General features: G+C 35.9%; 1 protein-coding gene across 5 annotated transcripts in view; it reads right to left on the reverse strand.

Annotated features, from left to right (window-relative positions):
* The window catches only part of LRRC69 (leucine rich repeat containing 69), a 90,016-nt gene that overhangs the window by 8,017 nt on the left and 67,007 nt on the right, over positions 1–14,992 (reverse strand). For 2 of the 5 annotated variants that reach the window (XM_072803954.1, XM_072803952.1), the window contains exon 7: positions 10,474–10,653. The exons of 1 other annotated variant lie outside the window; for it this stretch is intronic. In XM_072803954.1, the coding sequence (XP_072660055.1) occupies positions 10,474–10,653 (180 nt within the window). Of the gene's footprint in view, positions 1–1,857; positions 2,071–9,805; positions 9,961–10,473; positions 10,654–14,992 lie in introns of those variants that run through there. 2 more of the 5 variants (XM_072803953.1, XM_072803955.1) reach the window with 2 other exon arrangements.

Below are 14,992 nucleotides of genomic sequence, written 5' to 3' on the forward strand. Positions count from 1 at the left end.
AATGATCTCATCTTCTTCTTTGATGCACTAAAGCTCTTACCACTCATTTAACATTTAGTTTTTATTAATAGCGTCTTTTTCATCTTTAGGATTTTAAACTCTTAGATTTTAAACCATTTGGGACCAACTAGGCCCCCTACTTATTTGCACTGTGCTTAGCATCCAGAGTTTCCTGCTGAAAGCAGGATGTCAAATATTTATGGAGTGACTGAAAATAATTTTTTTTTTGAAAATAATTTTAAAAATCCAAGGTGAACATTCAGAATGACAACTCCTCCACACCAGCAGTGATAAAAGCCAGCAGTGAGCACTACCCTAAAGTTAACTGTTCCCTCTAAGTGGAGCCACACATTCAGATTTACCCAGGACAGTCCTGGTTTCCTGCTGGCTCTCCAGCTGATTAATAATGTTCACTTTCACCCTCAAAGGCATCTTGACTTAAGTCATACATTATCTGGTCATTCCACCTGTATAGGGCACTTTGGACTGTGGTAATAGCAGAAACAAGAAAGAAAATCCTGCTCAGATTCCAGCCGCCTATCCGGCTAAGCAGCATTCTCTCCTCTACGGAGTGGTCCTGCTCTCCAACACCATCTCTGGATCATCAGTGTCCTCTTTATTTTGTGTGGGAAGTTCAAACATTTTGGCGATGTACAGCTTCAGATAAATGTACTGAAGTTGAAAGTAATTTGAGACTCTTTAGAAGAAAAAACAAGCACAGATATTGAACACAACTGTGACTCTACCCAGCAGTTTAAGAACAAAAGAGAGAGTTTTCTAAAGAGAAAATTCAATGAGTTCCCATAGGAGAAGAAGTAATCAAGACACAGTGCGTGAGTTCATTTATACTATAATTGTTTTTGCTATTTTCTGAATAAAATAATAAGGAACATTCACACCATTTCAATTTTTCTGAACAATAAATACATATTACTTTCACAACTGTTTAGAATTAGAAATGCGATGCCTTCTGATCCTCTTCATGCCTAATGTACATTAAATTGACTAACCAGTGCATAAATGTTTTAAAACCTACATTCATTTTCACAGTTGGCTGGTTGGAATGATCAGTTTCATAAATGAATGTCAGTGGTATCTAAACAGTAATAACTTTTTACTGCAAAGTAAGATTTTGCTCTATAAGTAATGAGTAAAATTATTAAATGTAATCTTATATTATGTTTCATTACTGGCAGCTTGTCATAAAAAAGGAATTAAGGTTGCAAATTTTCATTTATTTTCATAGAGTAGATCAGCATTTTCACTCATTTGTAGTGAAACCTACTCAATCTAATCTCTTTTGAGGGTAGTTTTAATTACATTACATCATTCAATACAGGGTTGAGAGTTCACGTTCCAAACTGTTCCCTCCCTAAACTCTTCAACTTTAAAGGTATCTGGGGAAACGTTAAGTTCAACTAACGTAACTATACAAAATGAAAACTATCAAATGCATATCTTGGGTCCAGGATCACTCTCCAGTGTTTGGAAAGGATTTTATGAGACTATATAGGTTACCTCTAAGTCACTAGTTCAAATATGGCCCAAGCTGGTAGTAACTAAAAAGGATTAACTTTTGTTGCTATTTCAAAGATTTATATCATTAGCAGTTAATACTTAAATATCAATTATGCTGAAATTATTGACAATTCTATCATTGCTAAGGACTCGCCGAACTCAGATGGCACGAGCTGTAACATTTGGAAAAAGACGAAAGCATCTGGATGAATCATGGTAAAGATTAATATCTGATATTTGAGCGAAACTTTTCAACTACTTTTCCAGTCCTCATCTCACCACTTCATAAGTACCTCCTAATTTCACATTCACCTGAATAAAAGCAATTACAATTTGATATTTGGTTGTTTCTAGTTGTTTTATGTCAAGAATAAAGACCCATTTGTCATCAAGTGCTTCCCCCTTCAACTGTGCTTTCAGATGGCAAACTCCGGCAGAGAAAGAACATTCTGTAAAGCACAACAGAGCAACCAGACGTTGGCATTATCAAATGGGCTCTCCCTTCATGATAAAGTATTTACTCTAAAGGTCAGCATTCTCCAAGTTTTGTTCCTGAAAAGATAATTAAGATATTAAATTTTTTTTAATAGAAAGAGAGGCTTCTAGGCAAACTAGTTTTTGTATAATGTCTTTCTACTCAAGCGGAAAAGCAACACAAATTCCTAAAGATATAGGAAAGCAATTATTTACCAACATAGTTAACCTGATTATCATCCCCATGTACCTTGTGTGCATTTTCACTCTAGAAACAGGGAACTGAACAACCTCATGAAAATAACATACTTCAAAAAATATATATAGCATGCTTCAATTGTCAAGTCTCTGGTAATGTACATTCTGTTCTGAATTTTCTTTATCCAGTTTTTAAATATCCTTAGATTTATTTGGCATAATTTATAAATTCATACTATATATTTATTCTAATTCCATTTTTACATACTTTTTTCATTAACACAAACTTACTAAATGTTACTTGTTTAATTTTTTTCGATTATTTTAATAAAGTTAGGATCAGTGGTTGTTTCAAAGCAAAACAATTTTTCTTTTCAAATTTTTTCTTCTCACAATTCCCCAACACTCCAATGTCTTTTGCCTATCAACTTAACTAGGCATATAATTCTAGATTTTGAGTTATTTTTTTCTTAGTGCTTTGAAGATATCATTTTTTTCTTGCATTTGCTTTCAGTCCATTGTCATTTCTTTGTACATGATCTACTTTATTAAAGAATTATCTTTAGCTCTTAATAGCTCCTCTGGCATAATGCAGTTTTACCTAAATGTGTCTAGAGATGGATTTGTTCTTTTTTATTCTGCTTGGCACCCAATGTGCTTTTTCAATGTGAGGGATCATGTCTTTCTACAATAACTGAATATTTTCTGCTATTTTCAAGTATTCACATACAAGTCTCTGATTTGTTTTAACCATTATGGGTTTGTTTTTGTTTTTGTTTTTAAATTTTATTTATTTATTCATGAGAAACACACGCACACACAGATAGAGAGAGAGAGAGAGAGAGAGAGAGGCAGAGACACAGGCAGAGGGAGAAGCAGGCTCCATGCAGGAAGCCCGATGCAGGACTCGATCCCAGGACTCCAGGATCATGCCCTGGGCCGAAGACAGGCGCCAAATCGCTGAGCCACCCAGGGATCCCCTAACCATTATGTTTTTAATCCATACTATATTCTTATGCCATCCTGTGCTGTTTTTAAAATGCACTCAGATGTATTTGATAAAAAGGTATTCTTATTTCCCTTTTAATTTTTAAAATGACATTATGTAGATACCAAATATCTTTATTCTACTATTCCTTCTTCCATCCTTATTGTTTCTTCAGTAATGACCAATATTAACATGCATGAGTGCATGTGTGTGTGTGCATCTGTATAAAATCATGTAGGAAAACTGTTCCCTTCATCTGGCCTATCAGTGGTTCTATGTTCCACTTCAGAAGTCAACAGAGGAAAAGCCTCATCTCTTTTCCACCTGACAATCTCTCAAATATAGAAGGCAGCTGTTATGAATAACTATATAACCATCAAGCAATGAATTTATTTGCACTTTCTTTTGTGCTTCAAAAATAAAAATGCGTATGCTATATAAGTACAAGGGATGAAAGCTGGTGTCCTTCCAATATTCACGTGTTAGTCCTCATGACTAATGCATGATTTTGGGAGATGAGGCCTTTGCGAGGTGATAAGGAGGACAGAGCACTCATGATTGGGATTAGTGCCCTTAGAAGAGACCCCACAGAATTCCTTAGCATCTTCCAACATGTGAGAATACAGTGTGTGATGCAAAAGAGGACCCTCACCCAACCATGCTGGCACCTTGATCTCTGACTTCTAGCCTCCAGAACTATAAGAAATAAATTTCTGTCATTTATAAGCCACTCAGTCTGTGGTATTTCATTATAGTAGCCTGAACAGAGACATCGCCTAAATAGCTGCTTGGTCTGTCTGCAATGCCATAGTATGAGTATATAACACCTTTATTATAATCCTTATAACACTATATTTTAATAACTAGTCTGTGATTTCCTCAATGGCATAGACTGTCTTATTCATGTTTGGATCCTAAGAGGCTAGTACAGTACTTTGCACATAGTAAGCACCCACTAAAGGTAACTGAAGAAAAAAATCAAATCATACTGTAAGTGGGAAAGTACCATCACTATCCATTTTCTAGCTGTTTAAAAATTTTCATATCGGCTCTTTTGGGCTTACACAATCTCTTAAGGGTGATGAAAAAGATGAGGCTCATTATGTGGTAACCAAATTCTAGCTCTATTAATTCCTTAAAGTAGGCAGTGCATAATCAAAACATTAAAAACCCTTCCTGAATTAGCACACAAAACAGACTAATTTAAAGTTTCATCTTCTACTAGCTCTTTCTGCATCTACAATCCAGCACCTATTTCCCCAAGCTCAAAATCTTTCCTCAAGCCTTCCTCACCCTCTAGGAAACATCCTATTGCTGCTCTCCTACCTTTATCCTATATATTTCATGGAGATTTGTCAAGACTTGTAGACTTAACTTCTGTGTTCCCATTCACTTTTTGATCAATGCAATCTGCTTCCCATTCAATGACATTTAATGAAGGATACCATCTCCCTCTCCCAATTCTCCAGCCCAGTTTTTTTCTCCTCAGCTCTGAACTTAGCACCTTTAACCAACTCATGCTTAAGCCCATAGTAGAGTAAAGGAACAGCCAAATTATCTCAGAGAATAGTGTGGTAGAAAAGGACCAGCAGGACAAAGGGACTCCAGGGTCAGAACTAGAAGGGACAGGGCACAGGAGAGATAAGCAGAGGTCAATGGGAAGTGGGCAACTCAGCAGACACCGTCATGAAGATAGGAAAACATCTGAGGTCTTGACAGGATGACCATATAGCTCAGAGGATGGCCCACATGGGACATTACTCAAGAGTTCCAAAAGTGGGATTATATAGGAAGAAAGGGAGAAGGAAATCTTGAATGATCAAGATTGTATCTTAAACTATGACCAAAAACATGCTAAAATTACCACACTTGGAATTAACTAAAATAACTTTTTCAATAGAATGAGGGCCCAATCAAGGATAAGTTCAGCAGAAGAACAAGTAAGAAAATCCTATTTCTCACACATCTGTGTTTAAAGCTAGAAAATCTGTGCTTGCACTACCTGGTTTTGGCCCTCACTGCTTCCCTGACTATATTTTCTCATTCCCCTTTGCTGACTCCTGCTTTTGTTCACCACTTTGATATTATCATCCTCAAGGGTTCTGTCCTCTGACCTTCTCACCTCACCACATAAGTCCCCTTGAGCAAACTTCATTCCCCTGGTTTCAAGTATCTCACATAAACAATCTTTAAATTCCCTTCACCAGCTCCAACCTCTCTTTGTCAAAAAGTAAAAAATGTCATCTTGCTACTCCATTGTTTCAACAACTGTAGGTAGGTCTTATGGGCTGAAACGTGTCCTCCAGAAATTCATATGTTCAAATCTTAACCCCCCAGTACCTCCAAATGTGACTATATTTGGAAATACGGCCCTTAAGTGGTAATTATGTTAAAATGATGTCATTATGGTGAGCTGTAATTCAATGTGACTGTGTGCTCATAAGAGGGGGAAACTTGGACACAGACATGTGTAAAAGGAAGATTAGGTGAAGACACGGAGAAGATGGCCATCTATGAGCCAAGGAGAGAAGCCACAAAAGAAACCAAGCCTTCTGACACCTTGGTCTCAATTCTAGCTTCCAGAAAAGAAAATAAATTTCTGTTGTTTAAGCCCCTCAGTCTGTGGCACTTTGTGATGGCAGCTGTAACAAACCAATATAGTTGCTTTCAAAATTAAGTTCAAATTTCACACACAAGAGCCATCCTGATCTCACACTTGAGTCTCTCTCTAACCTCGTCTCTCATACCTCAGGCTCTCTGAGTTTCCCACATTTGTTGTGTAACTTACCTGCATAACACTAACTTTGCACAGGCACTGCCATCACCAAGAATACTTGTCCACTGGTTCTTTATTCTAATACCTCCCTATCACTCAAAGCACATTTACAAGCAATGCTTATTAAAATAATTTTAACATGTATTATGTATTGAAGTACCAAGCACAATCACTGTGCTAGACCCCAAGGATAGACAGAATATCCCTATTTATTTTTTTTTAATTTATTTTTTATTGGTGTTCAATTTACTAACATACAGAATAACCCCCAGTGCCCGTCACCCATTCACTCCCACCCCCCGCCCTCCTCCCCTTCTACCACCCCTAGTTCGTTTCCCAGAGTTAGCAGTCTTTACGTTCTGTCTCCCTTTCTGATATTTCCCACACGTTTCTTCTCCCTTCCCTTATATTCCCTTTCACTATTATTTAGAATATCCCTATTTAAACAGATGACTTCTCATAGCATCCTGTGCACTCTTCCATCACTGTATTTAAACAAGAACATATTAATTCTTTCTTATCTAAAGGCCTTAACTTTTTAGAAAAAAATCTATGCTATGAAGTATCTACTATGTACTACCTTTTTTTTTTTTTGGAAAAAAAAGAACTTCTCCAATTTTTTAAAGATTTTATTTATTGATTGATTATAGACATAGAGAGAGAGAGATGGGCAGAGACACAGGCAGAGGGAGAAGCAGGCTTCAGGCCGAGAGCCTGACACAGGACTCGATCCCAGGACTCCAGGATCATGCCCTGGACCAAAGGCAGGAGCTAAACCGCTGAGCCACCCAGGGATCCCCTACTATGTACTACCTTTACTAAGTTGCTAAGTACCACCTAGGCAGTACTTCATGTATCATTCATCTCAGCCCTGTGAGATATGTACTATTACTGTTATTATTAAAATTTTACAAATGGAGGTTTAGCCTCAAAGAGGAAAATAAGATGACACAGGTGGTTAAGTGGCAGGGCTGGTCATCAAGCCTAATTTATCAGATTCCAATCATCTTATTATCCTGCTTCCTTTGGAACGTGTAAGCTCCTGAAGGCTGGAGCTCTATATTCCCAGCCCTTGGTAAAGTACCTGATACATAGTAGGAAAAAAAATCATGAATTTGAGTAGATAAATAAATTATGACAGAATAAGGCTCTTTAACATGAACACCAGGAATTCAGTTGAAGCAAATGAGAAATAACTGGGTTGAAAGGCATAGGAAAGATGGTCCACCATGTCTGGTTAAAAGCAAGGAATCACATATGTGGGTTTCCTCTGCAGAGCCTCTATTCAGCAGCCTCAGTGAACTGGGCCAAAGTACTTTGCTCCTCTGCAAGTTGGATTTATCACTGGTGTCATGAGGTTATTTTGCACATTAATTGAGTATGCCAGGGCAACACACTTGGTTAGCATGATATCAGACACAGTAATAACAATAACATCCAATAAACATTGGATGTGGTCACCATCATTAGGTTGCAACTTCTCTACTTGAAATGAGATGAGCACCTCATCAGAGGATTTTAAGAAAAAAATCTATAAGAGCAAGAACATCTTCCCCAAGAAAGATAAAAGATATTCACTGGGAAAAAATGAACAATGGCAACTTCTCCAAGGTGTTCATGTCATGACCAGTGAAAAGCAGAGTGTTTTGACAACTTTTACCAAGTACCATGCCATGTGTTATACTCATGAAATGACTCTTGAATGTAACAATCAAATCCAGATGGTAATGTGAACAATTCACAGATAAGTTACATAAGAAATCAGGATTACAGATTTACTCCCATCTTGAGAACCAGCATACATTTCTATTTTCATTTTTCTACTGATAATCTCTTTTTTCTCTTAGCGTTTCAGGTCCAGCTGATTTTGACTTCTAAATTTCTCTTCAAACATTATTTTACTATGATTTTATTCCTCATTGGCAGCAGCTCTGTCAGATTTTTTTCTCAGGTACATTTGATATAATAATAATGTAATAGAATGGAAGAGCTGGTTTTCAAATCCAGGTCTTATCATTCATCAGCCTTTCTCAGAAATAAAATTTGTACCAAGCACTGTGCAAAGTTCTCTATATTCTCAACACTCGTGTTCAGCACGGTACCAAAATACTAGCTAGAGCAGTCAGGCTCGAAAATGAAATAAAAAGCACCCTAATAGAAACGAAAGCAGTAAAACTGGCTATGTTTGCAGATGCTGAGATATTATGCAGATGAAATTCTAAAGACTCCTCCAGAAACCTGCCAGCACTAATCGATACATTCAGTAAAGTCAACATACAAAAAACAGTCGTGTTTCTGTATACCGATAACAAAACGTCTGAAAAAGATATAAAGGAAACAATTTCATTCACCAGCATGTTAAAAACAATAAAGTTCCTAGGACTAAATGTAGCCAAGGAGGTGAAAGTTCTCTACACTGAAAACTAGAACTTTGATGAAAGAAACTGAAGGCACAAACAAATGGGAAGATATCCTATGTTTATTGGTCAGAAAATTAATATTGTTAAAATGTCCATATTACACAAAGCCATCTACAGATTTAATGCAATATCTATCAAAATTCCAATAACATTTTTCACAGAAATAGAAAATAACAATCCTAAAATTTTTATGAAGCCACAAAGACCCCAAATGGCCAAAGGAATCCTAAAGAAAAAGCACAAAGCTGGACGCATCATGTTTTTTTATTTCAAACCATATTATAAAGCTTACAGTAATCAAAAGAGTACAGTACTGGCATAAAAACACTTAGGCCAATGGAACAAAACCTAGATCCCAGAAATAAACCCTCACATATATGGTCAACTAATGTTTGACAAGCAAGCAAGAATACTCAATGGAGAAGGAAGAGTGTCTTCAACAGTGCTGGAAAAACTGGATAATTACACGTAGAAGAATGGAATTGGACAACTCATAAAAATAAACGCAATGTGGACTAAAGACTTAAATTTAAGAACTGAAATTGTTAAAATCCCAGAAAAAAAACATAAAGGAAAAACTTCCTTTTTACCTTGCTCTTGGGCAGTGACTTCCTGGATATGACACCAAAAACACAAGCAACAGGGGGAAAATAAGTTAGTGGTACTACACCAAACTAAAAAGCTTCTATACAGCAAAAGAAACTCAATGAAGTGAAAAGATAACCTATGAAATGAGAGGAAATATTTATAAGTTATACATCTGATAAAGGATTAACATCCAAAATATATAAAGAACTCATATAACTCAACAGCAAAAAAAAAATCGATAACTGAATTAAAAAATGGGTAGAAGAACTGAATAGACATTTTTTCAAAGAAGACATACAAATGAACAACAGGTACATGAAAAGATGCTCAACATCACTAATCATCTGGGAAATGCAAACCAAAACCACAGTGAGATATCACTCCACCAGTTAGAATAATAACTCTTAAAATGATAAGAGATAAGTGTTGGCAAGAATATGGGGGGAAAAGAACTCTAATGCACTGTTGGTGGGAGTGTAAATTAGTATAGCCGCTATGAAAAACAGTATGCATGTTCTTCAAAAAATTAAAAATAAAACTACCATATGATCCAAGAATCCTACTTCTAAGTATATATCTAAAGAAACTAAAATCAGGATCTCATAGAGATATCTGCATGCATTGCAGCATTACTCATGATAGTCAAGACATGGAAATAGCCTAAGTGTCTGTCAGTGGATGAATGGATAAAAAAGATGTGATACACAAACAGAGAGGAATATTATTCAGCCATAAGAAAGGAAATCTTGCTATTCGCTACAACTTAAATTGATTTTTTAAAAAGACTTCATTTATTTATTTGTTTGACAGAGCACGAGCAGAGGGGAGGGGCAGAAGGAGAGAGAGAAGCAGACTCTCCGCTGAGCAGGGAGCCTGATGCAGGGGCTCCATCCCAGGACCCTGGGATCATGACCTGAGCCAAAGGCAGATGCTTCATTGATTGAACCACCCAGAAGCCCACAACTTGGATGGATCTTGAGGGCATTCTGCTAAGTAAGCTAAGTCAGATAGAGAAAGACAAATACTTTATAATAACACTTAAAATATAATATCACTTATAATATCTAAAAAAAGACAAACTCAGAGATATAGTAAAGTGGTAGTTGGTTGAGATGAGAGAAATGGGGACATATTGGTCCAAGGGTATATACTTCAAGCCATAAGATTTACAAGTCTAATGCACAATATGGTAATTAGTTAATAATACTGTTTCATATTACTTAAATGTGGATAATTTAGTGAATTTTAGGTGTTCTCACCACAAAAAAAAACAGCTATGGTGGTAATGATTTTGCAATTTATAAATGTACCAAATCGATGTGTTTTACATGAACCTTAAACTTACCCAATGTTATGTGTCAATTATATCTCAATAAAGCTCAATTAAAAACCATTATACTATCAGAGAAGTCAGTTCTTAGATAAAAATCTAGTTAGTACTGGCTGACTTAGATAAGGACAAAGAATAAGAGACGGTCTTATGCTCTATTCACACAAAGAACACCATTTACCTTTGGTGGAGGAACAAATTCAACACATTCCAGCCATATTGTTAAAAAGTACTTTCCACATATTGCACATTTTCTTCTCTGAGAGATTATGTTTCTGACCTGTGGGTGCCTTTGTATGGCTTGCATTATGAAAGGACTCTTTCCTTCTAGCTCATTCATTATAAATCTTGATGTTATTTCCTAGATTTAAAAAAATACGGTTGCTCAGATTATTTTCAAGATAACTGTTTCATATTACAATGATTCTCATTTCACTAATTTGCACTCTGGGGCTATTTTTCACAGTTTCTGTTAGTTTTCATATATAGAGAAATATATAATATATATATAATATATGTGTGAAATATAATATATATTAAATTATATTGCCAGAAACTGGCATTACAGTTTTCAATGATATAAGAAAAATAAGTTACTTCTGTTTCAATATTTCTAGGTCTCTTAAATACAGGAATCCAAATTATTAATTTACATTACTAAAGCTTAGATTCAAATTCTGTTCCTCTCATTAAAATAAACAAGGACTGTACAAATATTCAGACTGGACTCAAAAATTGAATCTGTCATATTTATTAACGTCTAAATTCTTACTACTTCAACTGTAACTCACGGACCAATAGAATCTGCATTATCTCAAAACCTATTAGAAATGCAGACTTCCTGGGGTGCCTGGATGGCTAGAACGGTTAAGCTTCTGATGCCTGATTTTGGCTCAGGTCATGATCTCAGGGTCCTGAGACTGAGCCCCATACCAGGCTCCATGCTCAGTGGGAGTCTGCTTCTTTCCTTCCTCTCCCTCTGCCCTTCCATGGCACCCTCTCTTGCTCACTCTCTCTCTCTCTCAAATAAATCTGAAAGGAAGGAAGAAAGAAAGAAAAGAAAGAAAGAAAAGAAATGCAGACTTCCAGCTACACTCCAGACCTCCTGAACCAGAATCTGCAATTTAAAAAGGTTCCCCAGGCAATCAATTGGTGTGCCTGTTGACCTTTAAGATGTGCTGGTCTAAGTTACCTACTGCAGTGAGCAGTGAGTACCTGAATAGAGTCATATTGGTAAAGAGTACGGATTTGTATCACCCAAATCTCTGAATTCAATCTGTAATCTCTGAATTAAAACTATCCACAGCCATGCCTAGAAACTTCGCCTTAGCTAATAATTCTAATATTAAATAACAAAAGGGGTGGTAAGAAAATACAAAGTCACTTTTGCAAGGACCATCGACAGTATCATCATCCTAAAGTAAAATACTATATATAAAAAAGTAAAATACTATATAATGCATAAAATTAGATCTTCACGAATGAAACAAAATAAACATTTTATTTACTCCGCTATATGAGCCTCATTATTTGTGCCGGTAGCATGGAAGTCCTGTGTAAATGTTACACGAAAACACTGCATGAATTTTAATAGTATGTGGAACTGGTTTTTTTGTTTGTTTGTTTTTCTGGTCAAAGTGAAAGATTTCTCTCTGGTATTTTTTTTTTTTCTCTCTGGTATTAAATAGTCCACAGTAGGCTCGAATAGGAATCTTTGGGGATATATACATACTTAGGTACATACATAATCTTCATTCATCCACCCCAATTAAAATCTTAAAACATAACAACAAAATTCTATAAACTGCTTCTCCGTGTCCCGTATTACTCGATCCCTCCCATTTACCAAGAGGCTGAGAAAGCTGCCTTTCTACAGCAAACAGCCTTAAGCGTGGGCTCCTTAAATCCTTCAGCAGCAGAGCCTCCTATCCACTTCAGCTCTTCCTCATGGATAGTTAATAAGGTCATCCTTTCTGAAAAAAAATTACTCTTTCACAGTAATATTACCAAGGCTCCTAAATTAGACATCTATTATCAAATCCCTTTTTTTAACTACTTACACAGAGCACGGTCTATCGTCAGAATAAATACTGATTTTAGAGGTAAGTTTTTAGCTATTAGAACTCAACGGCTAGGTTCTCACTATAAAGCAGAAAATAAATAAGGATTCACTCCCCCAAACAGCAGATGTTAGAAAAATTTGCTGAAATACATGGGACCTATAAATAGGTCACAATTCATACAGTTCACTTTTTCCATCTATAGTTTCTGGAACCAAACATGTTTGTTGCACTTGATATGTCTCTTGACAACTCTTACATTACCCATTAATTATGTTCTTCTCCTACTTGCTGCCAATACATTACTTTGGAAGAATAACATATATACCACTGAAACATAAAGTTATTACTTGGAACTGCTAGTATATATAAAGTAAGATACTATTGGCAGGACCAATGATATGTTTTAGGACACCTCTTAAAAGATGTAGGCAATGCAGTTTTTGAGAACAGACAACTTAATGATGGCCTAATTCTACTGTGATTTAAAGGTCAAGAAATCTTTTATAAATAAATGTTTTTCCTTTTGAATAATTTATATGCTATTTTGTAAGAATATTTGTCAGCTAACTATATATAGGTCAGAGATTATTCCTAGGCTTAAACTATCATATATTAAAATCAGTTTCAGCCAAATTCTTTTATTTTTCCTTACATGTGATTTTTATTATAGAATTATCTATATGCAAATTATATAAGTATTAAAAATTATAAAATGTAAAAAAAACATGAAGCTTAGAAGGAAAGCTAACTGTTGCAAGATCGAATGCTACTGTGTATATGACAGGTACTGAAACATCATCAAGAGCAAAGATTCTTAGAGCCGGACAGGTAAATAGGTACAAATCCTGGCTCTGTGACTTATTACTTGTGTGACCCTATCTGACCAAGTCCTCATTTACTTCTCTACCCTTGGATACTACATCTGTAAAATAGAGATTTTTTTTCTAATACTATCACATAGGATTCAGAGAATTAAATCAGATAACACGAGTAAAACTCTTAATCCAGCATTTACTGGTGCAGTATACTTTGGTTAATATTTTGTTATAATCTAGTCATAAACATTAAATTTTAGCTCATAAATGTTTGAGTTGAAGAAAAGTTTTGAAAAATCTTAACCAAGGCATAGCTTAAATCAAAGCTCTGCAATTCTTTAACAGATCAAGTAGTTTAAATCAGGGGCACCTGGCTGGTTTAGTCTGTGGAGGAGCATGTGACTGTCGATCTCAGGGTTGTGAGTTTGAGCCCCACGTTGGGTGCAGAGAGTACTTTAAAAATTTTTTTTTAATTTTTATTTATTTATGATAGTCACAGAGAGAGAGAGAGAGAGAGAGAGAGAGGCAGAGACATAGGCAGAGGGAGAAGCAGGCTCCATGCACCAGGAGCCTGATATGGGATTCAATCCCGGGTCTCCAGGATCGCGCCCTGGGCCAAAGGCAGGCGCCAAACCGCTGCGCCACCCAGGGATCCCAAAAAAATTTTTTAAAAATCATAAAAATTTAAAAAAAAATAATTTGTATCAGTAATGTTAACCAAATAGCCACTAGAAATAACTTTTACTTTAAGTACAAATATGAAATGTGTAATAAATTTGGCAGCTTTCTAAGAAAAAAAACTCTTAGAGATGCTTTCAAAACTACCCAAATCATTAATATAAGTAAAAATCATTATTTCTACTAAGTACAATTGACCCTTTTGAACTGTGTGGGTCCAATTATATGCAGAATTCTCTCTTTCTTTCCTTCTATTATTTATTTATTATTTTTAAAACTCTGGTATGATTAACATATAGTGTTTATCCTACTTTCATGTGTACAATAAGGTGATTCAACAATTCTATGCATTACTCAGAGCTCACTACGGTAAGTGTACTCTTAATCCTCTTCACCCATTTCACTCACTCCCAACTCATTTCCCCTCTGGCAACCACATATGAGTGATAGCATGTAATATTTGTCCTTTTTTAAGTGACTTATTTAACTTAGCATTATGTCTTCTAGATCCATCCGTGTTGTTGCAAATTGCAAGATTTCATTTTTTAAGGTTGAATATTTCTCTGTGTGTATGTGCACACGTGCATGCATGCGTGTACATATATCTCACATCTTTTTCCACCCGTCTATCAATGGACCCTTGGGTTGCTTCCATAATTTGGCTATTGTAAATAATGCTGCAGTAAACATGGGGGTGCGTATATCTCTTTGATTTAGGTTTTTTGTATTCTTTGGGAAAATACCTAGTAGTGGAATTGCTGGATCACTGGTAACTCTATTTTTAAGTTTTTGGGGAACCTCCATACTGTTTTCCACAGTGGTTGCACCAGTTTGCAACCCTACCAAGAGTGCACAGGGTTTCTTTTTCTCCACATTCTCATCAACACATGTTGCTTCTTGTGTTTTTGATTTTAGATATTCTGATCGGAGTGAGGGAATATCTCGTTGTGGTTTTGGATTGCATTTCCCTGATGATTAGAGATGTTGAGCATCTTCTCATTTGTATGTTGGCCATCTGGAAGTCTTCTTTGGAAAAATGTCTGTTCATGTCTTCTGCCCATTTTTAATTGGAGTATTTGTTCTTTTGGTGTTGAATTGTATTAGGGTTTTTTGGGGGGGGGACAGATTTAACCCCTTTTCAGAT

Source organism: Canis lupus, chromosome 28, assembly GCF_048164855.1.
Source record: "Canis lupus baileyi chromosome 28, mCanLup2.hap1, whole genome shotgun sequence".
Lineage (NCBI taxonomy): Eukaryota > Metazoa > Chordata > Mammalia > Carnivora > Canidae > Canis > Canis lupus.